At 42.7% G+C, this 23,641-nt stretch overlaps 1 protein-coding gene across 2 annotated transcripts in view; it reads right to left on the bottom strand.

Annotated features, from left to right (window-relative positions):
* NCOA2 (nuclear receptor coactivator 2) overlaps window positions 1-23,641 on the bottom strand; it is a 1,980,807-nt gene that overhangs the window by 1,040,417 nt on the left and 916,749 nt on the right. For both annotated transcript variants that reach the window (XM_044067155.1, XM_044067157.1), the window contains exons 9-10: window positions 22,982-23,083; window positions 22,504-22,644 (exon numbers count right to left, since the gene is read on the bottom strand). In XM_044067155.1, coding sequence (XP_043923090.1) covers window positions 22,504-22,644; window positions 22,982-23,083 — 243 coding nt within the window. The remainder of the gene's footprint in view (window positions 1-22,503; window positions 22,645-22,981; window positions 23,084-23,641) is intronic.

The raw sequence follows: 23,641 nt of genomic DNA, 5'->3' as shown, positions 1-23,641 counted from the left end.
TGAGAAAATATATGCAAACAGAAAGATACTGAGGAGTGCTATGTGAAAAAAACAACTCTGGTAGAGTTTTACAGTTGAGTCTAAAACAAAAGATGTTTAAAAAAGAGTAATTACTAGGGGGTATAAAGTACTCAACAAAAACAATCAGAGGTTATAAAATAATGGAAAATGAGAATTGAAAGGCAAACTGGAAAGGAACAGTACGAAGAAATTAACTGTAAGAGTGGCAAAGATATTATCAAAATTGACAATTATTGATCACTTTAGTTTTGTGGAGGGGAGGCAAATGTTTTGACATTAACAGAACAAATAATCAGAGGAAGCACGGTGCAAGAAAATACAACTGCAGAGAAAGCAGTCAATACAGTCAGCATTTGCATTCTCTGATAAAATAAAAGGTTAATAAGGAGGACATACGAAGGGCTAGAGGGCCACTTCAGGGGGTCCCAAGTATTCAACAAAGTCCTAAACTTTAAGGATGGAAGAGTTTACATGGGTATTCTTATACAGCAAATAGACTTTCAGGGGATTTTTTCCTCAGGTAGACAGTAAATGTTTGAGATGTGATGGGAAGACAAAGAGAACTGAGAACTTTTTGGTGGGAGGGGATTACCAAGTTCACAGATTTTAAAGATTTCTTATACAGTAAACTGAAATAAATGTAGGAGAAAACAAATGGTAGCAACTAAAGAAATTCTTCTTTTGAGTTGGGATATAGGATCTGAACTGTCTAGACTTAGCAAGTTTAATACGACTGGCTGCCAATAAAGAATTGCTAGAGAAGGGATATCAAAATGTAAAACAGTTGTGGAAGTTTTGAATGTTGTAAAGAAGATATAAGGAACTGGAGGTTGGATTAAAGAAAAGGGAAGGAGCAAATTTCTCAAAAATAAATGGCATTGTGGGAAACAATACAGATTACTGCTCAGCAGAAGTGAGATTTAAAAGATGGACAGCAATTGAGCAACCTGTACAACATTTGAGTGAATGAAAAATGTTTACAAGAAAGCATATATGTGTAATGCACAAAGATAACCCTGGACACTTATTACAATGTTTTCTTTTCCATTAATGTATATGAACTCAATTTGACACTTAAAATATGATTTAATACATTTACTATTTAAACCTTGAAATTGCATATGTCGATCGGTCTCAACGATGAACCAATATCTTGAAAACTGCAACAGTGAACAAGCAGGAAACTTGAAACTGAATACATCGACTCCCGTAGTTCAATGTATTCAACATAGCAGGAGGTGACGTCAGTCACACAAGCTATGCACCATAATGTACCGTGACACTCTATGGTCAATGGTACATCACTTTTACTATTTTGCAGGGGGCTAGCCCCCCTGCACCCCATGTGTGCCCCCACGCCCCCTGCAAATTATATACACCAACTCAGAGAGCACACTACAGAGAGGAAATGGGTCAATTCCCTGTTCCTCACTGAACCGTGATCTCCACTCATAATTTTAAACTCAAATACTCAAACTACACTACCCATGTGATATAGTGCAGTTGATGTATTTCGGTTCGCTAAACTGCCTCTTGGAAAACTGCAAGTCAACATCGTCTCTCTTGATTGACTGCAGTTCACAAATCATAACTGTAAACCGATTTAATAAAGATGTTTTAAAAAAAAAAGTAGGTAAAGATGTTTTAAAAAAAAGTAGGTAAACACTAGAATTTAGACAGAACTCCCTCGCCCTCTATAGAATGAAGAAGAAAGGGCAAATCTTCCTTTCAAAAAAAAACAACCCCCTCCCCCTTTAAGGAGATGTTTCAGCCAGTTCAGGATCTCCTTGGAGACACGGACTTTTAAGAGTGCTGCTGATGGGAAAGAACCTAAGGCATACCCATTATGAGACTATTCAAAGATCTCACTGACTCTCATTTCTCCACTCAGAGGGGAAAAAAAAAAACTGATACAGTCTCACACAGACAGTACTAAATGTAAAATGGTTCACACAGCTTATCTAGATCTCGCCAAGGCTTTCGACCCCATCCCCCACTTTGGAATTATAGATAAGCTCAGTAAACTAGGTATAAATCCCTATGTCACAAGATGGGTTGCCAACTGGCTCACGGACAGAACCCACACTGTGAAAGTAGTGGATTCCAAATCCATCAGACCAGTGACAAGTGGAGTACCACAGGGTTCAGTCCTGGGTCCTCTCCTGTTTGGTATCTACTTCTCTGAAGTGCAGGCCAACACAGAAGGTCTTTGGCTAACAAGGTTTGCAGATGACTGAAAATTAGGAGCCATAATCGAAACTCCTAACGATGTGGACAAACTACAAAAGGGCCTCACTGAGACAGATGCCTGGTGTCAAAGCCATGGCCTGAAGCTCAATGCCAAAAAGTGGATTGTCATCCCCTTTGGTAAAAACTCTGTACCCATGAACTACCACATAGCTGGTAGTCTACTTAATGCCGAAAATGTGGTAAGAGACCCTGGGACACAGGTGGACAGTAGTCTCTCCTTTGATAATCACATCACCACAGTGGTCAGGAAATCCTTCTACGTGGCTCATCTCATCACAAAAGGATTCTCATCCAGAAAAAAAGAGGTCATTGTTCTCCTCTACTCATCACTTATTAGACCCATTATAGAGTACAACGCCCCTTTTGGTATGTACCTCACAAGACATCTACAACAACTGGAAAGACCACAGAAATACCTCACAAAGAGGATTACTGGCCTCAAACAGATGCCCTATGCAGACCGTCTCAAAAAACTACAGCTGTACTCCATCGCATATCGCCTACTCAGGGGCGATCTCTGCCTAACATACAAAGCTATGTCAAACCCAGAGCTGTTGGACATGCTCCACTTAAAGAAATTCCAATCCCTCCGAGTTACACGCTCTAGGGACCTAAACCTTGTCACCACAATAAACAGAACATGCTGGAGGGATAGATTCCTGTCCCAGAGACTTCCCATACGCTGGAACAGACTACCTATCTATGTCAAACAGAGCTCCTCATTAGTATGATGATTGGATGGGAAATGGGAAATGGGAAATTCACCCCGGGGATCACTTCTGTGGCTCTGCTCGACAGGGGCACAGGAAAATAATTTTCTTGGGTGGCGAAAGCCAGGGTACATTTTTTGGCTAGGCTTGTATGGGCCCTAGGGCCGACAGCCTGGTACCTACCTATGAACCTATGTAAGTCAGGACTGTTAAGGGTCCATTGTGAAATGTTCCTACTGGGAAACCTGGCAGGTGGAACCAAAGAATTAGAAATGCCCAGTGCCTGGGACTTTAATTTATTCTATAAAAGAACTTCCTGGGAAAATAGGATGGCCTAGAAAAAGGTTATGGGTAAGTATCAAAAAATCACCATTAACACCCATTTCCTTTTCTGCAGGCCTTTGACAAGACAGTGAGAAGTCTGCCGAAGTATCACCCTCCCTTGAAGAAAGTACCTAGAATGGCCTTCCTCAGCTCAGAGGTTAGCCTTACTAATGCCTTCTGGTAAAGGCATACCAGATGCTGTTGATCTAGCCACAGTATCAGCAAAGTCAATACTACAGTAGGCAAAACAAGAGTTCACTGATAAATTAAGAGTCATCTCCACAAACACGAAGCTCTGCCACCTTCTTCCAGCACCTGGTTCACAACGGTAGACATGAACTGGGACATATGCAGGACAGAAAATGGCACCAAGGCCTACAATGTTAGATGAAAAGATATTCTTGTCTTCCTACTCCAAAACAAGGAAATGATTTTGAAGACTTCGGTTTCCAAATTTTCATAATTTCAGGAGCTGGCTGACTGGCACTTGCGAACTGCTTCTGCTTCGGGCACCGCGCGGCAAAAAAGACTAAAGAAAATGGCGTTGGCTGTGTCTTATATACCCCTGTCGCACTGACGTCAGGAAAGAAAGCGACGACAACCGATGCCGGACCTAGACTTTGGAATTCGGCCGACTGAGGACCCGCCTGACGCCAGGAGAACCCATCTGTTATGACTGCAGCTGTATGCACGATGAACATCAAGGAAATGATTTTTTCGTAACAGTAAGGTGGAAAATGTGATCTTCAGTCATGTGATGGGACTGCAGAGATCACAGAAAAACATGCCTCAAGGTGCTTAAGATGTCACTTAATTCCCTACCCTCCAAGATCAACAGGAAGACAGGCACAATCCCATAAATAGAAACAGCAGATTCTGGATGCTTACAGCCCAGGGAAAACTCCTTTTTTTGGTCCACTTTCATGACACTGAAGCGAAGGATCTTTGCCACCTACCACAAGACAGACCTGTAACTGTAGGGTCTGTGATTCAGCTAGGTGTTTCCATCATCCCCCCCCCCCCCCACACCCACACACACACACACACACACACACACACCTTTACTCTGACTGCTGACAGGCTAATCCCAAGGAGGGAAATCAGCAGTCAGAGTGAAGATTTCTTCAAGACTTTCTTGACCATACAAGGACAGAAGACCTAGCCTTGTATAAAAACACAACAGCAAGGAAGCAATGTAGAAATAAACAAAACTCTTATTTTAAATCCTAAATACAATTATATACAAGAGTAGGGGGGTGGAGGGTGGGTGTTCCAACTACAGCTGTGAAGAATATGAGCATCTACTTTTGTGGCAAGTGCAACTTAATGCAACAGTACAATGTTCACTACTCCTACTAGTGCAGTACCCTTTAGGCTATATGGTTAGATTATCAAAGTCCATCCAACCTGAGAGAAGGAAGTATATGGATCCAGGAGCCCCTGGAGAATGATTTCAACTTAGACCTTGAAAAGGAATCTAGTTTGTACTGCTTTCTAAAAGTATGTAAAGAAGACCATGTAGCCGTCTCTGGAATGCTTCTAGAGTCCCCCATCTTTCCAGTATCCCATCGAATAAAACAAGGCTCAAGCAGAATGCGCCTTGATTTACCAGGAATGATTTGCCATGATGGGAACAACAAAAACTAATAGCTGAGAACAACCACCTGGAAATTGTCTGTTTAGACACTGGGTGTCCCTTTTTTATCCCTTGATAAGGAATAGCTGATCGACTTTTCTAAAGGGCTTAGATCTGTCAAGATACCAGAGTTACCTATGCACATTTAGAATATGCAGAATCCTCTTCCCTGGTTTTTAGGGTCTTGGTATAAAATACACAGATCGTCGATTCAAAGTAAACTCTAAAACCACTTTGGGTATGAAAATCTGGAAATCAGACAGGGATCATCACTACGAGAGCATGCAACTCAGATACTCTTGATGCAGATGTCAGGACAATGATGAATACAGTTTTCTAAGTCAAGGACCTTAAATCAGCTTGATGGGGCAGGTTCCAAATGGTGACAGTCAATTTCTCCAACATAAAGATGAAATCTCACGGAGAAGCAACTAGTTTACAAGGTCATCTCTGGTACAAAACTCCTGTCAGAAACTGTTTCACCACAGTAAAGAAAGGGGAGGATCAATAGGCAGACCTGCTGAAACGGGTGCAAGATTAAACTTTAGAGGAATGAGAGGCACCAGAGAAAAGAAACTCATGCAAATATCTGAGCACCAGTGGTACAAAAATCCCCTATGGGCCCCTGGTTATCGGTTAGGCACCAACTAGAAAACTGCTTCAGCTTACCAATACAGAATTTTTTAGTAGCATGCATTCTTGCCTATTTTAGTACCTGCTGCACATCCTCATGAAATAAGTGTCTAAAAAGTATAAGAACTGAATCAACCAGGCAGACAGCTGAAGCTGATTGAGACTGGGGTGTATCAAACTCTCCCTTGTCTTGAGTGAGTAGATCCAGTCTATGAGAAAGTGTGCGGTACTTACCCTTGGCCAATTTCACAAGAAGGGAGAACCAATGTTGCTTGGACCAAAAGGAGATCACCACAATGACTCGGACATATCCTTTTGTATCTTCAGAATTACCCTGGATATCAATGGAAAGGGTGAAAAGGCTTAAAACATTCCCTTAAAAGGGAATAAAAATGCATCCGGTTTCCAGGCTTGTTTGCATGGAGCAAAATTTGCTTAGTTGTCTGTTTTGAAAATAGGTAAACAGATCTGGTGTGTTCCCCAAAACCGGATCAATTCCTGGAAGACCCTCTCATTTTACTTCCATTCTTCAGATTCTGCCTAGTCCTGCTCAGGAATGTAAGATACTTAGAGAGTTAAGAAATGCTAGTAACTCCCAAGTCATCCCAGTTATCTTGCATGCAGGTTCAGCTTTGCATCTCTGTGCTTGCTTATGCACCACATGACTGTGGTATTTCTTATAATCACTTGAAGCAATCCTGGGGAACCAGAGGTGATTGGAGACTTCAAGTTATGGATCACAGTCACCATCTCCTTTATGCTGATATACTTTAGTCTGTATGAAAAAGACTCCACAGGCCTTGCACCTTTACTTCCAAGGAAACTGCTTCCACGGCAAAATCTGATGCATCTGTGGTGACAGACTAGTTTGGAGTCACAGGTTCATAAGTACCAGGCTAGCTGCCCTTGAGGGCTATTATAAACCTAGCCAACTTCCTTTATGTGTTCAAATTAACATATCCAATTTGGTTAGAGACTGGCTTTACTCATACCATGGCAGATAATTATATACTACCCCTAATGAGAACAACTGGGATACTATCATAGGTAATTTGAGGGGACACATGCATGGGGTACAGCATTTAGGAGTTGCCTCTGTCTGTTAGTAGTACAGGGGGCAGTTTTGGGGCAAATTTTCTGTTTTCCTTCCATAGATCCAAATTGCGCTTGAACATGGACAGGGATGAAAAAGAAGTTATGTACTCACCATAACATTCCATGTGAGTTGTTCATCTCGCCTTCCTTTTTACAGATGGGTTCAGTGCCAGTCCTCGGCTCCGAGTCGGCCTACTACAAAGCTCGAGGTCTTCAGACAGCTCGAGGCCAAGTACCTATCCCATAATCCACCTGGAGTTACCTCAGATCTTCTTTGCTGCGTATAATAATACATTACATCATTCTATCATTCTTTTAAGAGAAAGCTATAGAAGGACTGAGCAACCAGGAAGAATCTAGTATCTCGATCCTCGAAAAACCCTGGAGGGGGCAGGAGGATGGGAAGTAAGAATGAAGGCGAGATGAACAACTCACATGGAACATGTGAGTACATAACTTCTTTATGTGAAGTTGTTCTATCTCGCCATTCATTCTTACAGATGGGTAGAGTCCCAAGCACCATCTTTCTTGGGTGGCTCACGGGAGTATGTTTTTTAGGACAGTAAACCCAAAGGAGGCCCTGTCCCTGGAGGCCTTGTCAACCTTCCAATGAGTGATAAAGGTATGAGGTCTTGACCAAGTGGCTGCTGCACAAATGTTGTCTATAGGAAGTCTAACAGAAAAGGCAGAAGATATGGACACTGCTCTGGTAGAATGAGCCTTCATTTTTTACTGTAAGGGCATGTTAGCAGCTGAATAACAAATGTGATACAATCAGATTATTTTTTATTTTACTTACATTTGTTGACCGGGAAAGTCCGAATGGACGTATGTCCATTTTCAGCGGAGGCGCAGGGAGAAAAGCTCCACAAATTAAAATATTACAGACATAGTTACAGATGAAGAATCCTAGAAATTAAAATATTACAAACAAAGTTACAGATGAAGAACATTGTACATTCAGTAGATAACTAGCATCTGTTCCATCCATGAAGTCATAGCAGATATTAACAACTGTTACAATAAGAAGTATAATAAGTAGATAGGCATGGAAGTATCAGAGCTTGCTGTAATCAAAGGTAGTTTGTCGGGTGGAAGAGCGGTAGAGGGTAGAATCTAAAATTTCAACTTAGACCTTGAAAAGGAATCTAGTTTGTACTGCTTTCTAAAAGTATGTAAAGAAGACCATGTAGCCGTCTCTGGAATGCTTCTAGAGTCCCCATCTTTCCAGTATCCCATCGATAAAACAAGGCTCAAGCAGAATGCCTTGATTTACCAGGAATGATTTGCCATGATGGGAACAACAAAACTAATAGCTGAGAACAACCACCTGGAAATTGTCTGTTTAGACACTGGGTGTCCCTTTTTTATCCCTTGATAAGGAATAGCTGATCGACTTTTCTAAAGGGCTTAGATCTGTCAAGATACCAGAGTTACCTATGCACATTTAGAATATGCAGAATCCTCTTCCCTGGTTTTTAGGGTCTTGGTATAAAATACACAGATCGTCGATTCAAAGTAAACTCTAAAACCACTTTGGGTATGAAAATCTGGAAATCAGACAGGGATCATCACTACGAGCATGCAACTCAGATACTCTTGATGCAGATGTCAGGACAATGATGAATACAGTTTTCTAAGTCAAGGACCTTAAATCAGCTTGATGGGGCAGGTTCCAAATGGTGACAGTCAATTTCTCCAACATAAAGATGAAATCTCACGGAGAAGCAACTAGTTTACAAGGTCATCTCTGGTACAAAACTCCTGTCAGAAACTGTTTCACCACAGTAAAGAAAGGGGAGGATCAATAGGCAGACCTGCTGAAACGGGTGCAAGATTAAACTTTAGAGGAATGAGAGGCACCAGAGAAAAGAAACTCATGCAAATATCTGAGCACCAGTGGTACAAAAATCCCCTATGGGCCCCTGGTTATCGGTTAGGCACCAACTAGAAAACTGCTTCAGCTTACCAATACAGAATTTTTTAGTAGCATGCATTCTTGCCTATTTTAGTACCTGCTGCACATCCTCATGAAATAAGTGTCTAAAAAGTATAAGAACTGAATCAACCAGGCAGACAGCTGAAGCTGATTGAGACTGGGGTGTATCAAACTCTCCCTTGTCTTGAGTGAGTAGATCCAGTCTATGAGAAAGTGTGCGGTACTTACCCTTGGCCAATTTCACAAGAAGGGAGAACCAATGTTGCTTGGACCAAAAGGAGATCACCACAATGACTCGGACATATCCTTTTGTATCTTCAGAATTACCCTGGATATCAATGGAAAGGGTGAAAAGGCTTAAAACATTCCCTTAAAAGGGAATAAAAATGCATCCGGTTTCCAGGCTTGTTTGCATGGAGCAAAATTTGCTTAGTTGTCTGTTTTGAAAATAGGTAAACAGATCTGGTGTGTTCCCCAAAACCGGATCAATTCCTGGAAGACCCTCTCATTTTACTTCCATTCTTCAGATTCTGCCTAGTCCTGCTCAGGAATGTAAGATACTTAGAGAGTTAAGAAATGCTAGTAACTCCCAAGTCATCCCAGTTATCTTGCATGCAGGTTCAGCTTTGCATCTCTGTGCTTGCTTATGCACCACATGACTGTGGTATTTCTTATAATCACTTGAAGCAATCCTGGGGAACCAGAGGTGATTGGAGACTTCAAGTTATGGATCACAGTCACCATCTCCTTTATGCTGATATACTTTAGTCTGTATGAAAAAGACTCCACAGGCCTTGCACCTTTACTTCCAAGGAAACTGCTTCCACGGCAAAATCTGATGCATCTGTGGTGACAGACTAGTTTGGAGTCACAGGTTCATAAGTACCAGGCTAGCTGCCCTTGAGGGCTATTATAAACCTAGCCAACTTCCCTTTATGTGTTCAAATTAACATATCCAATTTGGTTAGAGACTGGCTTTACTCATACCATGGCAGATAATTATATACTACCCCTAATGAGAACAACTGGGATACTATCATAGGTAATTTGAGGGGACACATGCATGGGGTACAGCATTTAGGAGTTGCCTCTGTCTGTTAGTAGTACAGGGGGCAGTTTTGGGGCAAATTTTCTGTTTTCCTTCCATAGATCCAAATTGCGCTTGAACATGGACAGGGATGAAAAAGAAGTTATGTACTCACCATAACATTCCATGTGAGTTGTTCATCTCGCCTTCCTTTTTACAGATGGGTTCAGTGCCAGTCCTCGGCTCCGAGTCGACCTACTACAAAGCTTCGAGGTCTTCAGACAGCTCGAGGCCAAGTACCTATCCCATAATCCACCTGGAGTTACCTCAGATCTTCTTTGCTGCGTATAATAATACATTACATCATTCTATCATTCTTTTAAGAGAAAGCTATAGAAGGACTGAGCAACCAGGAAGAATCTAGTATCTCGATCCTCGAAAAACCCTGGAGGGGCAGAGGGATGGGAAGTATGAATGGCGAGATGAACAACTCACATGGAACATGTGAGTACATAACTTTATGTGAAGTTGTTCTATCTCGCCATTCATTCTTACAGATGGGTAGAGTCCCAAGCACCATCTTTCTTGGGTGGCTCACGGGAGTATGTTTTTTAGGACAGTAAACCCAAAGGAGGCCCTGTCCCTGGAGGCCTTGTCAACCTTCCAATGAGTGATAAAGGTATGAGGTCTTGACCAAGTGGCTGCTGCACAAATGTTGTCTATAGGAAGTCTAACAGAAAAGGCAGAAGATATGGACACTGCTCTGGTAGAATGAGCCTTCATTTTTTACTGTAAGGGCATGTTAGCAGCTGAATAACAAATGTGATACAATCAGATTATTTTTTATTTTACTTACATTTGTTGACCGGGAAAGTCCGAATGGACGTATGTCCATTTTCAGCGGAGGCGCAGGGAGAAAAGCTCCACAAATTAAAATATTACAGACATAGTTACAGATGAAGAATCCTAGAAATTAAAATATTACAAACAAAGTTACAGATGAAGAACATTGTACATTCAGTAGATAACTAGCATCTGTTCCATCCATGAAGTCATAGCAGATATTAACAACTGTTACAATAAGAAGTATAATAAGTAGATAGGCATGGAAGTATCAGAGCTTGCTGTAATCAAAGGTAGTTTGTCGGGTGGAAGAGCGGTAGAGGGTAGATGGAGTGGGAGAAGTTAGTGGGGAGAGTTACAAGGGCATAGCCAGCATGTTTTTAGATGTGCTTTAAGTAAAGCTTTGAAATGGGTGCATGATGGCACAGAGGTTATTGTGAGGGAGAGGGTGTTCCATAATTTGGCTATAGCGCTGGAGAATATTGCTTCTCCAACAGTGTTATTGGCTCTAGTAACCTGTAATTGATTTCTGTCGCTGGATCGTAGTGGTCTGGTGGTGAGACAGGGTTGGAGTAGATTCTGGAGGGATGGGACCTTTAGAGGATAGTTTACTAGTTTGTGGATGACTGTGAGTTGATACCATTGAAGGACATGAGGGAGTTCTAGCCAGCCTAGTTCAGTAAGTGAGAGACAGTGGTGCTGTGGTAGGATGCCCCGGTAGCGAATTTGGCGATTTTGTTGTAGCAGGTCTCGAGTTTATTTAGATTGCATTGCCTTAGGTTGGTATATATTGGAGAGGCATAAAGTAGGGTGGAGATAAGGTGTGAATTTGCAACTGAAATCCTAGCTGCTTTGGTGAGGAGTTGCTTATTTCTGTATAAGGCTCCTAAGTTTTTTGTGGACTTTTTTTTATGGTCGACGATACGTGAATGTCAAATTTGAGATTGTTGTCTATTTAAACTCCTAGTAATTTGGTGTGATCTGTTGGGTGGATAGTGGTGTTGTCTTTTGCTGTGATCTTAAAGTGAGAGTTGTTTTAAGTATGCTTGGTGGGTTGGAAGATGAGTTTAGTTTTGTTTGGGTTGAGTATTAACTGGGCATCGGATAGCCAAGTTTCAACAGAGGAAAAGGCATCCTCTGTGTGATCTTTTGCAGTTCGGGTAGGGGACTGGGCTGAGCAGATGACGGTTGAGTCATCTGCATATTGTATGAGTGTACCATGTTTGGTGGCAGAGGCTAGATTATTGGTGAAAATAGAGAAGAGTAGGCGTCCAAGGATGGATCCTTGGGGAACACTAGTAGAGACAGGTAGTTGGGGAGACCTGTCATTTTGCCATACAACGGATTGCTGGAGGTCAGACAGTTAACTCTGAAACCAGTTGGTGACTGATTGAGAGAAGGAAAGGTTACTGAGAACAGCGATGAGTTGTTTGTGTGGGACCATGTCAAATGCTTTAGATAGGTCTAGGAAAGTAGCAGAGGAGAGATGGCCATTGTTTTTATGGTGAAGGATAGTGTTAGTAAGAGAGTAAAGGCAGTGGTGGTACTATGGTTTGGTCAGAAACCATGTTGAGTATTAGAAAGGAGATTGTCAGTAAGGAGGTAGTCTGAGATTTGAGAGTGAATGCATCTCTCTAGTATTTTGGAGAGTGGAGACAGAATCGTTATGGGGCGGTAGTTAGTTAGTTCTGTGGCGGGGCCATCTTTGTGGAGGTGAATTATGTGTGGTATTTTCCATAGTGTAGGGATGTAGCATTCTGACAGAGGTCGGTTAATCAAGATGGATACTGGGTAGGCTAGGGCGTCAGCTGCAATATGTAGGAATTCACTTGGGAGGTTGTCTACTGCTAAATGTATGGGTTTAAGTTTAGTTAAGAATTTTCTTATGTTGGAGGTAGGAATGGGAGAAAATGAGAAGGAGTGTGGGGAGATTACTGGGTGAAGGTCTGAGGTGTAGGGGAGAGGGGTTGTGTTGTCTAGCTAGTGATACTACGGTTTGTGTGAAGTGCGTGTTAAATGAGGTAGCAATATTTTCTGAGGAGTGAGGAATGTTAGGTGGAGGGGTATTGACTTTACCTGGGTGGAGGATGGAGTTTATGGAGGTCCAGAATTATTTGGGGTTGTGTTGGGAGAAGTTGAGGGCAGACTGGTAGTATTGGATTTTGTCCTGCTTTATTAGCTTTTTGACTCTATTGTGTAGCTTTAGGAATTTCTGTCTAGCTGAGGGGGTTTTGGTTTTGCGCCAGTGTTCACAGGCTTTATATCTCTGTTTTTCATTTCTGACCTAGTGGTTTTCTGTAGCCATGGGGAGGGCTGGGCTTTGGTTCTGGTAAGTCTTATAGGGGCGTGGTTATTTAGGATGCTTAGGAAGGTAGTACTGAAAAATGGGACTGCGTTATCTAGGCTGAGGTAATTTAGAGGGTGCCAGTTACATTCTTTGAGGGATGAGATGAATGTGATTGGGTTAAAGTGTAGTTTTTTACGTATCTGACGGTAGAGGACAGGTTTAACTTGGTATAGGTGTTGTTTGAGGAGGAATGTTGGGGAATGATCACTGAGTCTATCCAATAGGCAGCCTGCTATATAGGACTGGGGAATCTTGCTGACTAGTATCCAATCTAGAGTAGTGTGCTTGTTGGAGTTTTTATTTATTCTGGTTGGTGACTGGACTAGTTGGGTGAAGCCATGAAGGTTTAGATTATGGGTTGGATGGTTGCCGTAGCAGGATTGCCAATCAATATTGAAGTCACCTAAAATTATGGTCTCTTGGGGGAGATGGTGGGTGGTGGGTGGTCCAGCTGAGGAGGTTTTCTAGTGGAGGGATATTTTGGCCAGATGGGAAGTAGCATCCTATTATGTTGATGGTTTTATTTTGGTTTATTTTCAGGTCGGTATACATTATTTCTTCATTGGCAATTTGAGGAGCTGAGAAGTTTAGGATCTGGATGTTTAGATGCTGTTTAAATATTATAGCTATACCACCTCCTTTCTTGTTTAGTCGGTCTAGTCTTAGTATGTTGTAACCATTAGGGGGGATTTGCTCACTGGTAATGTGAGGTTTTAGCCAGGTTTCTGTCAGGATGATTATATCTGGGGAGTACAAGTCTATGGTGGCATGGAGTTCGTGGACTTTGTTGGTTATACTTCTTATATTTAGGCTTAGAAGAAGGTCATTTGGTTTTCTACTGGCTGGGATTTGGGAGAAGTTGTGGTTGTTAGTCCAATTATTAGAAGTGGGGCTGCAGATGGAGGGGCCAGGATTGCGGTGGATGTCTCCACTGACGGCAAGTTTTGATATGCATGCGGTTATTAGTTTTATCAGTTTGTGAAAGAGTTTGCATTTTAGGGAAACTTTATGATTGGGTGCAGTCGGTAATAGATGTGGTGGGAGGGTTATTTTGTTAACTTGTACGGATGCATTTAGTTTGAGTATTTTAGTTGATAAAATACATGGAGGATGCATAGGGATGGTTCTTGAGTTGGTGGGAGAGGAGCAGAGTGAGGGCGAGTCATGAGTGATGGTGTGAATAGTTGTAAAGTGGAAGTGGTTGAGTGGGGGTATAATGGATTTTGGTAAGATATGCAAGGAGAGTGTATGCAAAGACTATAAGTATGGTATGCTTATTCATGTTAGCAGAAGAGGAAGGGTAGTAGTGGGAAGATGGTGGAGTTAGAGTTGGGAGTAATGTTCTGGTTGGTGGTAAAAATTATAGGAGGGGTTTGTTCTAATAAAGGTAGGACCACCGAGGGTGGGTGAAAATTGGGGGCAGGGTGGGGAGTGAAGCGGGCAGAGACCTGTTAGCTGCTCTTAGGAGGTGTTGTGGGCTGGAAAACAAGCAGGTAACAGAGAATACAGGCCCTTATATAACTTCTGTCCTATGTATTCCTAGTGGGGGAGGAAGGCAGGGACTAATTGCAGGAGGAGTCCTGTGGGATTGATTGACAGGTCTCTCAGCCAGATTCTGGAGGATGGGCAATTCAAACAAAAACAAACAATTAATTGGCTCAAACTGTAGGTACATGATATGGAGCTATTACCAAGAGAATATATGAACTGCAGTTAAGTAAATGGCAGTACAGTTCGGGGGGGGGGGGGGGGCTAAACTAGCACAAGTTAATTATTTCTGGTGTTACTAATTCTGGGGTAGTGCAGTTTAGTTTGGAAGTGGATAGCTATTGCCATACAAAAATAGTCTAATACTGACTGGTCACAGATGAAACTGGGGAAAAAGGCACAGTTGGATGTAAAAGCCATAGATAAAAATTAAAAATTTTGCCTTGTAACTCAGAGAGAGAGGTACAGAATCCAGCAGTGTGTCATCAACTAGTGTCTGAAATGGGGTCTTACAGGATTGGGGTTAGGAAAACTGGGCTAGCTAGACAGGCCTCTGCAAGTGTGCACGCTTTAAACAACAAAAAACTTCAGTATATAAATGCATTAAGTCTTTATGTTGAAAGTTAAGATATACATTGCTTCTAATTTGAAGAAAAGCCATGCTTGCAGAGAAGCCTTTTCAATATTTTCACTGGAATTGCATTTCAGCAATAGTACTTATTCAAGTTTGGAGGGGGGGGGGTGCACCTGCAGCCCAAGACAACAATTTAGACAGTGTTGTTTTTGTCACTGGCATACCTTTTCTGGAATCTGAAAAGGAACGGAAACTGTTCTGATTTTCTGAAATCTCTTGTTCTATCAAAGTAAAATCTGAGTTGTCTATGAACATCAAACTTGTGCAGCATATATTCTAAGTTGTTGGTGTGTTAGGGGAAGAACACTGGTAAACCTATAATCTGGTTCAGATTAGTTTCCGTACAAACTTTGGGCAAGAATGAAGGATTTGTTTGTAGGGAGACTGTCAGCATGGAAAATCAAATAAGGAGGCTTTATGGACAAGACCTGAAGCTCTGACACTCTACAGGCAGAAATGATGGCTACTAAAAAGATAGTCTTCTATGATAAATATTTCAAATTGCAGGAGGTAGCTGGTTCGAAAGGTGGGAGAATAATGTGTGAAAGCATAAAATTTAGATTCCATGGGGGATAAAGGGATTTCACAGGTGCTCTGAGATGAAAAGTCCCTTTGAGAAAGGCTTTGGATAGTTTGTGTAACATTATGTTCAATCCTTCAAAGCAAAAGTGAAAATCAGAGATAGTAGCAAGTTGAATCTGAACTGTTGCTGCTGCAGTTCCTTTATTGAAAAGCAGAGTCAAGAACTCTAATATGGAGGCAATAGGGGCTTGGTAGGGATCAATGTTATTTTGAGAGACCCATATATAAAATCTTTTCCATTTGCTAAAATATAGCTTGCGAGTAGAGGATTTATGAGAAGATAGAATCTGCTGTGTTTCATTAGAGAGGTTATGGAACCTGTTTATGTTGGGAATTGGGGAAGCCAAGCTGTCAATTTCAGGGACTGAAGAGAGGGATAAAGATCCCCCTGATGAATGCATCAGATCATCTGGAACTGGGTCAGAATCCAAGGGTCTTCCAACTGATGAAGTCGAAGGAAGGGGAACTAAATCTGACAAGGCCAATGAGGGGCTATTAGTATGATGGTCCTTCCCAGGGCTTTTGCTTTCTGTAGTACTTTGGGTATCAAGGGAATTGGTGGGAATGCATAGAGGAGACCCGGAGGCCAATCGTGTACGACTGTGTCACTTAGGGCTTCTCCCGGAGGGGGAATCAGGGCAAAGTTGCTTCTGCATTTCGTGTTCATGTAGTTGGCAAAAAGGTTGCAGCAAGGCTGGCCCCACCTGCGGAAAGGGATCACTCGTGAGGCAATAAAATTGCTCTGCCCAGTTTGTCTGCTATCACTTTGGATTTCCCCGGGAACAGAAAGTGCCGGGTAGATGTAGCCCACTGCCATACTCTTAGGGCCTCGCAACAAAGGGGGTAGGACCTGGTTCCTTCTCAAGTACCAGACAACTGACATGTCTGTCTGAATCACAATAATTCCCAGAGGAACAGAATCCTGGAAGTACTGCAATGCTAAAAGTACCGCTCTCATCTCCAGGACATTGATATGCAGATGTGTCTCCTGTTCAGTCCATGTGTCTTGGGCTGTTCTTCCCTGAAAATGCCCCCCCCTATCAGGGAAGCATCCATGGTGACTGTGGCCGCTGGTGGGGGTAGAACAAAAGGAGGACCTATTGTTACATGAAGAGAGATCAACCACCACTGAAAATCCTTTTTCCATGTGTTTGTGATCATTATGAGATGAGACACTGGAAGCTACTGGCAAGACCATTGAGTGAATAACAGCCACTGCAGAGTCCGCATGTGCATGCGACCCAACGGTATCGTAATATTGCAGCTGCCATCATGCCTAACAGTTTTATTACTTCTGATGCTAGAGTCTTGTCTTTGGATATGATACTGCAGACGGAGAAGTAAGATTCTTTCTGCTGGAAGTCTCAGAGTGGTGGTTGTGGTGGTGTCCATTTCTGCTCCAATAAAAACGATATGTTGTGATGGCAACAAGGCAGATTTTTCTGAATTTACTGTAATACCCAGATGACTGCAGAGAGAAAGAGTGGTGTCCCTGGCTTGTATAAGCTGATGCCTGGTGGTGGTGAGGAGCCAATCATCTAGGTACGGAAACGCCTTGAATCCTAAACGTCTCAGGTGAGCCGTGACCACTACCATACATTTGGTGAACACTCTGGGGGCTGTAGTGAGACCAAAGGGCAGGGCTCGAAACTGGTAATGACTGGCACCCAGCTGGAAGTGCAGATGATCCCTGCATGGTCTGGTCATTTTTATATGGTAGTACACACCCTGGAGCTCTATCGAGCACATCCAATCGTCTTTCCCTAAGAAGGGAAGTATCGACTGAAGCGTGACCATCCGGAACTTCTCTTTCTTGACAGATCTGTTTAGTCTGCTGAGGTACAAAATAGGCCTCCAGTCCCCTGTCTTTTTTGGAACTAAAACAAATCTTAAGTAAATTCTGGATCCTATCTGGTCTGCTTGGATGACTCTTTCTTAGTAACGTTTGGACCTCTACTGTTCCCTGCAACTGGGTGAAACGTCCGGGATTTTTGTTGTCAATGGAGGGGTGTGGCAAAAGGAATGAAATATCCTCTGGAAATTATACTTTGTACCCAGCTGTCATTTATTTTGAGCCAGATGTCTGGATACAAAGATAAGCGACCCCTGACTGCCTCCAGAGTAGGACAGTCGGGCCTCCTTTCAGGAGTGCTGGTGGTTTTGCAGACGCCCTCTGCCATGAGGGCGGCATCTTCTATTATTGCCCCCTCCACTGCCCCTGGAGGGGGGTTCACCACGTGTGTCCTGAAAGGCTCCTTGGGCTTTACGAAACCATATCTTTCCTCCCCTTTGACCCTTAGGGTAGGATGTAGTAGGGGTGGAAAAATGGACTGTTTCCTTCCTGTACACACCTGGTCAAAGTTTCCTTAACTTTGAGCCCAAAAAGGGACAAGCCATCAAAAGAGTTGTTGACAAAGGATGACTTAAAGGGCTCCACGACGGAACATAAGCACATCCAGGAGTGTCTCCTAAGAGCAATTCCTGTACCCGCTGTCCTATTCGTTCTATCAGCTGCATATGAAATGAGGTTCATGGACGAGTTCACTATGGAATTGAGGGTACAAAGCTGGGAGGCAACTTTATCTGAAGCTCCTGCAGCTACTGTGCCCTGTAGAGCATCTCCAAGCTCTTTTAGGTGATCTCTTTGCAGTCTCATAAAATGAGCGAGCTAGTTCAGAGAACGCAGTGCAAGTTGCTGAACTTAAGTGCGCTTCCCGTATCTAGCCATGATCCTAGAATCTCCGTTAGGAGGATCGACAGAGGAAGATGTTTCTGAAATCTCCTTTTTGGTGGCTGCCGCCACCACCATGGAATCAACTGGCACTCCGTTGGTAAGAAAGGACTTTTACTGGGGGGCAGAAATAAATTTGCTAGGCCTCCTGGGGACAGGTTCCATGGTGTCCGGAGACTCCCACGCCTTCATGAGACCAGCTCCATAAGCTCATCAAAGGGTGGAGACACCCAAGGGGTGGAGGGATGAGACCCGAAAGCCTTCAGGAGAAGCAAATGAGATATCCTCAGAGGGGACCGTGGGGAATCTGAGTCACCCAAGTCTGTATCGGAGGATGCGAGAGACTCCTCTTACAGATTCTCGTCCTGGGAACCTCATCAGTGGAAACTTCTGGTGAGGTCTCGGAAAGGCAGGGGCCACCCAACAGGGCTTTCTGAGGCTCTGGGTCGCTATGCTTAGAAAGGATCTGTGAAGCAGAAGCGGACAGAGGCACTTTTGGGGAGGCGGTAGCCAGACCTGAAGTTGTAGATGTCTTAGGAGACATAACTCTCCTCATGGCTTCGAAGGCACCTCTGCTCTGATGAGAAGGAACCGATGGATCCGTGGAAACTGTTGATCCCTCTAGCACCGGGACAATGGGCTCCGAACCAGAGGTAGGAGCCAAGCTCATTCAAGCTGAAGCCCCGAGAGGCAAAGTCGGAACCAAGTCAGTCAGACTATCCTCCCTGGACTTGACTGGAGACTGTCGGCTCCTAGACTCCTCGATCGGCGCCGAGGACGTCAGAGTAAACGGAACCAAAGACACTGGAACAGGCGGCGGCTCCGACGGTTCAACGATCATGAAGTCAGACTCCTCCGGCTCCGAAGGATTGGTATGTATGGCTCGGAGGAGGAAAAGGAGTAGATGGCAAAACAGTCCGGTTCCAAAACCGTTTGGGTCGAAGCTGATAAAAATTTAGCAAACGCCAGTGCCTGTAACAACTTCTGCACCACACGGTCCACATCCAAATCGGAAAGGCTTATCGAGGACCGAGACAAATAGCTGGACGGAGGTACTGATTGCAGGAGTGGCAATTTAAGCACTTCGGATACCGGTTCCAGGATTGGGGACTGGCTCCAAAAAGACAAGACGCTCGGCTCTGAGGGCTGTGGAGCAGACGTCGATGTCTTTTAAAATTTATTAACTTCTGAAGAAGTAGAAGCCTTGGAAGACTTTGAAGATTTACTAGACCTGTCCTGGTCACTCAAAGCTTCCTAAAATGATGGTTTCACTAGTCCTCTATCAATCAGCCTTCTCTTTCTCCAGCGAAGGACCCTAGAAGAGAAGGAATGACAAAAAGAGCAACTTTCCTGAAGGTGTAAGGCTCCCAAAACAGTATACACAGTTGACATGGCTATTGTAGCAGACATTTTCTGTCCAGTTTGAAATTTTTTGAAACCTGACTTAGGATGTTTATCCCTATCCTGGTAAGCCATAATGGACAGCACAGTATCAAGTGAAAAACTACTACAATATAATAAAGACAGACACACACACTTTAACTAGATTTCTAAGCACTTCTAAATATCAAAAACTATATAACTACACTAGGTATAAAGACCTTTAGAAAAAACGAAGGCCAAAAGCTATATCTAAATATGAAAAGGCAAACCAATAAATACACTCTATAAAGATTTAAATGCTATAGAAGCTAAGGCTAAAAGGTAGAAATAAAGTTATTAGAAAAAAGTTTGCAATAAATTTTTACTGGTCCGAGCTATGCTGAGGAACCTCCGATCTACTGCAGCGGCAAACTAGATCTGAGGTAACTCCAGGTGCATCATGGGATAGGTACTTGGCTTTGAGCAGTCTGAAGACCCCGAGCCTACTACAAAGCTCGTGGGTCTTCAGACAGCTCGAGCCATTTGAAGATCTCGAGCTTTGTAGTAGGCTGACTTGGAGCAGAGGATCGGCTCCAAACCCATCTGTAAGAATGAACGGCGAGATATAACAAAGATGTGAAGTTGTTCTATTTAGATGGGGACGGCTGTTCCACAGTAGCAGCATCCTCTGCAAGATATACCTGCCCCTCCAAACTGTTTCTTTGATGCTGCAGAAGAGGTTGTAATTTCTAGACAAAGTATTTCTGATGCCATCTGACTTGCCGATGTGGAGTAGATCCCATCAGTATTGGATCAGAGGATGCCTTGTGTACCAGATGTAGGTCACTTCTTAGCAGTCTATAGGATATACAGTATAGTGACAGAGCTTTGACTCGGTTCATGCAAGACATGTTGCTTAGACCTTGTATCCTTTTATTAAAGCATATCTGTGGACATTCCAGTTGTTGTATGTGTCGGGACAGATGCATATCAAAGGGGGTATTACAATCAATGACTGTCCTAATGAGGGTTAAGTAAAGGGAGCCAATGACATCTACAGATCTAAGACATGATTCTTTTATTTATAAGCTGTGCAGTACAGGAGAACTTTCTAACAATGGACACATCTGAATCAAAAGTCAAGTCATGGTCCACTTAAGTTCCAAATCATGAATAACTGGGTCAGCTCTCAAGGGCATATTGTTAATGTGGTAGTTCCCTTGGATTGATGATTTCTCAAAAGATAGAATAATGCATTTTTTGGCATTCAGTTTCAGTCCATGATTCTGGCACTAGTTATTTGCTTGGGACAAACCTTACTGCAGGATGGCCAAGTCATCTGGGGATTCAATGACTGCTCCCAGCTTACAATTATGTGCAAACTTAGTCAGACAGAGCCATTTGGTATTTGCTTTCACTTCAGAAAAGTAGATGCCAAACAAGAGAGGTCCCAGCACAGAACCCTGGGGGATAACTGGATTTGTGGAGGTAACTTCCCCTATTTTGATTTCCTGCATCCTATCTGTGAGCCAGTTGACAAATCCAACAGGTCATACAGGGGTTTATTCCCAGTTTATTTACCTTTTCTACTATGCACGAGTGGTGAACTGTGTCAAAAAGCTTTGTCCACATCAGGGTAGGAGATGTGTACAGTTCTGCCTTCATCCATTGCTCTGGTGACCTTTTCAAAAAAAAAAAAAACAATCCTCCAAGTTGAGTAAAGCAAGACCTGTCCTTGAAAAATTCAAACAGAAAAGGGTCTTACTTCCTGACTGATTAGTTCCATGACAAGTCTTTCCATGATTTTGTATAGCAGGCTCGACAAACTAAAGGGTCTGTGGAAGGTCCTTCCTTATGCAGGGGAATGACTGTAGCTGTTCTCCATTTACTTGGCACTAAAAGCTGTATGGTGGCCGAGACTTGGGTGTTGTTAGTGGTGTGGCAAAATTGTGCTTCATGTTAAGATACATCCAATGACCCATCGATGCAGCAGGTTTAGTTTTTGTTAGCACTTTAAGAACTTGAGCTTGTGTCATAGTTAAAGGTGAGCCAGGTTCACCTATATCTTGAGGAACAAACTGAGGGGAGAGAGGGGTAAAGTTATAGAGTTAAATTTATTGGCCAGTAGATTCGCTGCATCTTCAGCCTTAGTGTAGGTAACATGGTTCAAATCAGCTCAGTGCACTGCTGCATTGTGCTTTTGAGATTACAAACATAACCAAAAAATGCCTTGTGAATGCCTTTGGCTTGAGTAGTTATTTTAGCTTGAAACTTGGCTTTGGTGGATTTTATTAAGATCCTGAGTAGTTTGTTTTTTTTCGTTGACAAGGGCTCTAACATTCTGGGAATTATTCTTCTGACTGTTGATCAAAATTCTTTTCCTTTTACTAGAAAGCTTGTTCGTATTATACATATAAGGGCAGAAGGGGAGACCTGGGTTCAGTTGAATTTGTTGTGTCCACCAGTGCAGTTTCCTTTTTATAAAACCCAAAACTGCAAAGTGATACTCCAGAGTGTGCAAATGTTTCGTCCCTTTGCCCCCCCCAAAAAAAAATTGGGGTGGGGGGGTCATCTCTAATGAAAACCATCAGTGGTTCTTTCTCATACCAACCAGTGTATGCATAGTTATCTATGAAATGCAATACATCCTGCCAGTTTTATATATGTAACTTACCACAAACAATAAACCCAGAATATGAATCAGGCTGACCAGAATCATGCAGCTTTGCTAGTCTGCAGCACCAGCCACTACTACAGGTGAACACTGCAATGACTGAACTCACCTTTCCCAGAAATGGGAGAGGAGACTGTCAAATGCATCATCATACCCATTACTCTAGGACTTTGCTCACTTATATTATCTGTACAAAAAAAAGCTCACCATCATGATGATGCCGCTTAGCAAGTGAAATCTCCCTCTCATTCTGTGAATGAAACCTCTGAATACATCGCCTCACTAAGTCCTCCCAGCCAGGTTTCATTGATGCCCGCATCGAACTGGTGTCCAGAGATGTTATTTTGCCTAATTTAATAGAACAGATCAAGTTACTTTTATTGAAAATCACACAAAAATTAAACAAAGAATTTAACAAAACTATGAAACAAATCTGTTTCATCAACTACGTAAAATAACATTTTTAGAAGAAAAAGCTAAATATGCTTAAATAAGAGTCAAACAGGGGAGGAGAGAAGCATGTCAAAAGCACTCATCATCATCAATTGTTGAACACAGTTCCTCACTAGTGAGGCACAACTACACACAAACCTGAGAGTATGAATCACTAAGTAAATGAAATCAGCCGGATTAAAAATACCCAGAAGATGGGAAGTGTATGTTTCTTGGCCACACATCTTCTCACCTTGTAAATCCTGACGAGTAGTAAAGGTCTCTGGTGGAGAGAGAGACGGTCTTTCTTTCATAGGAAGTCTCCTCGCAACACAGATCAAACACGATTGCAGATCTAAAAAAACAATAAATGCAGTTAGAAACAACTTCCTTTGGAAATGAATCACAACAACAAAACAGTCCAGGCAAGAAATATTAACATTTTGAAATGACAGCAGATTCCTACCACAATGCAGTGGTTATCAAGGTTACTGAACCTCTTCTCCATCTATGCAAAGCTGACAACTGGAAAGCTAATGAAAACTGTAACACAATGTTTATAGTTTATATGCAGTACAAGTAACAGGTTTAATATAGAAGTTATTGTGCTTTGAGTTAGCATATTTTGAAGCAACACAGCAGAAGCACAGCTTGTTTAACCAGTGACCTGTGCCAGTACCATGAACCAATGCCCAACCCTAAGCTCATCAAGTGAAGAAACCCCCCAAAATACTCTATTAATCCAATCACTACATTGAAGTAGTGATTGGCTTATTACAGATCCACCTTCCCCATAGAGAAGAGCAAAAAAGGATGCTACTTCTACTGGCACACCAACCAGGTGGCCAGATGCACAACACCCCCCCAGCCACTCAGGTCCTGTTTCTGTCCCCTGCCTTTGACCCTCCTCCAT

The sequence above is a fragment of the Protopterus annectens genome, chromosome 3.part1 (assembly GCF_019279795.1).
Source record: "Protopterus annectens isolate FY-2018-M chromosome 3.part1, PAN1.0, whole genome shotgun sequence".
In the NCBI taxonomy this organism is placed as follows: Eukaryota; Metazoa; Chordata; order Ceratodontiformes; family Protopteridae; genus Protopterus; species Protopterus annectens.
Note: the sequence above shows the minus strand (reverse complement) of the source record. Positions and strands in the feature narration are given on the sequence as shown.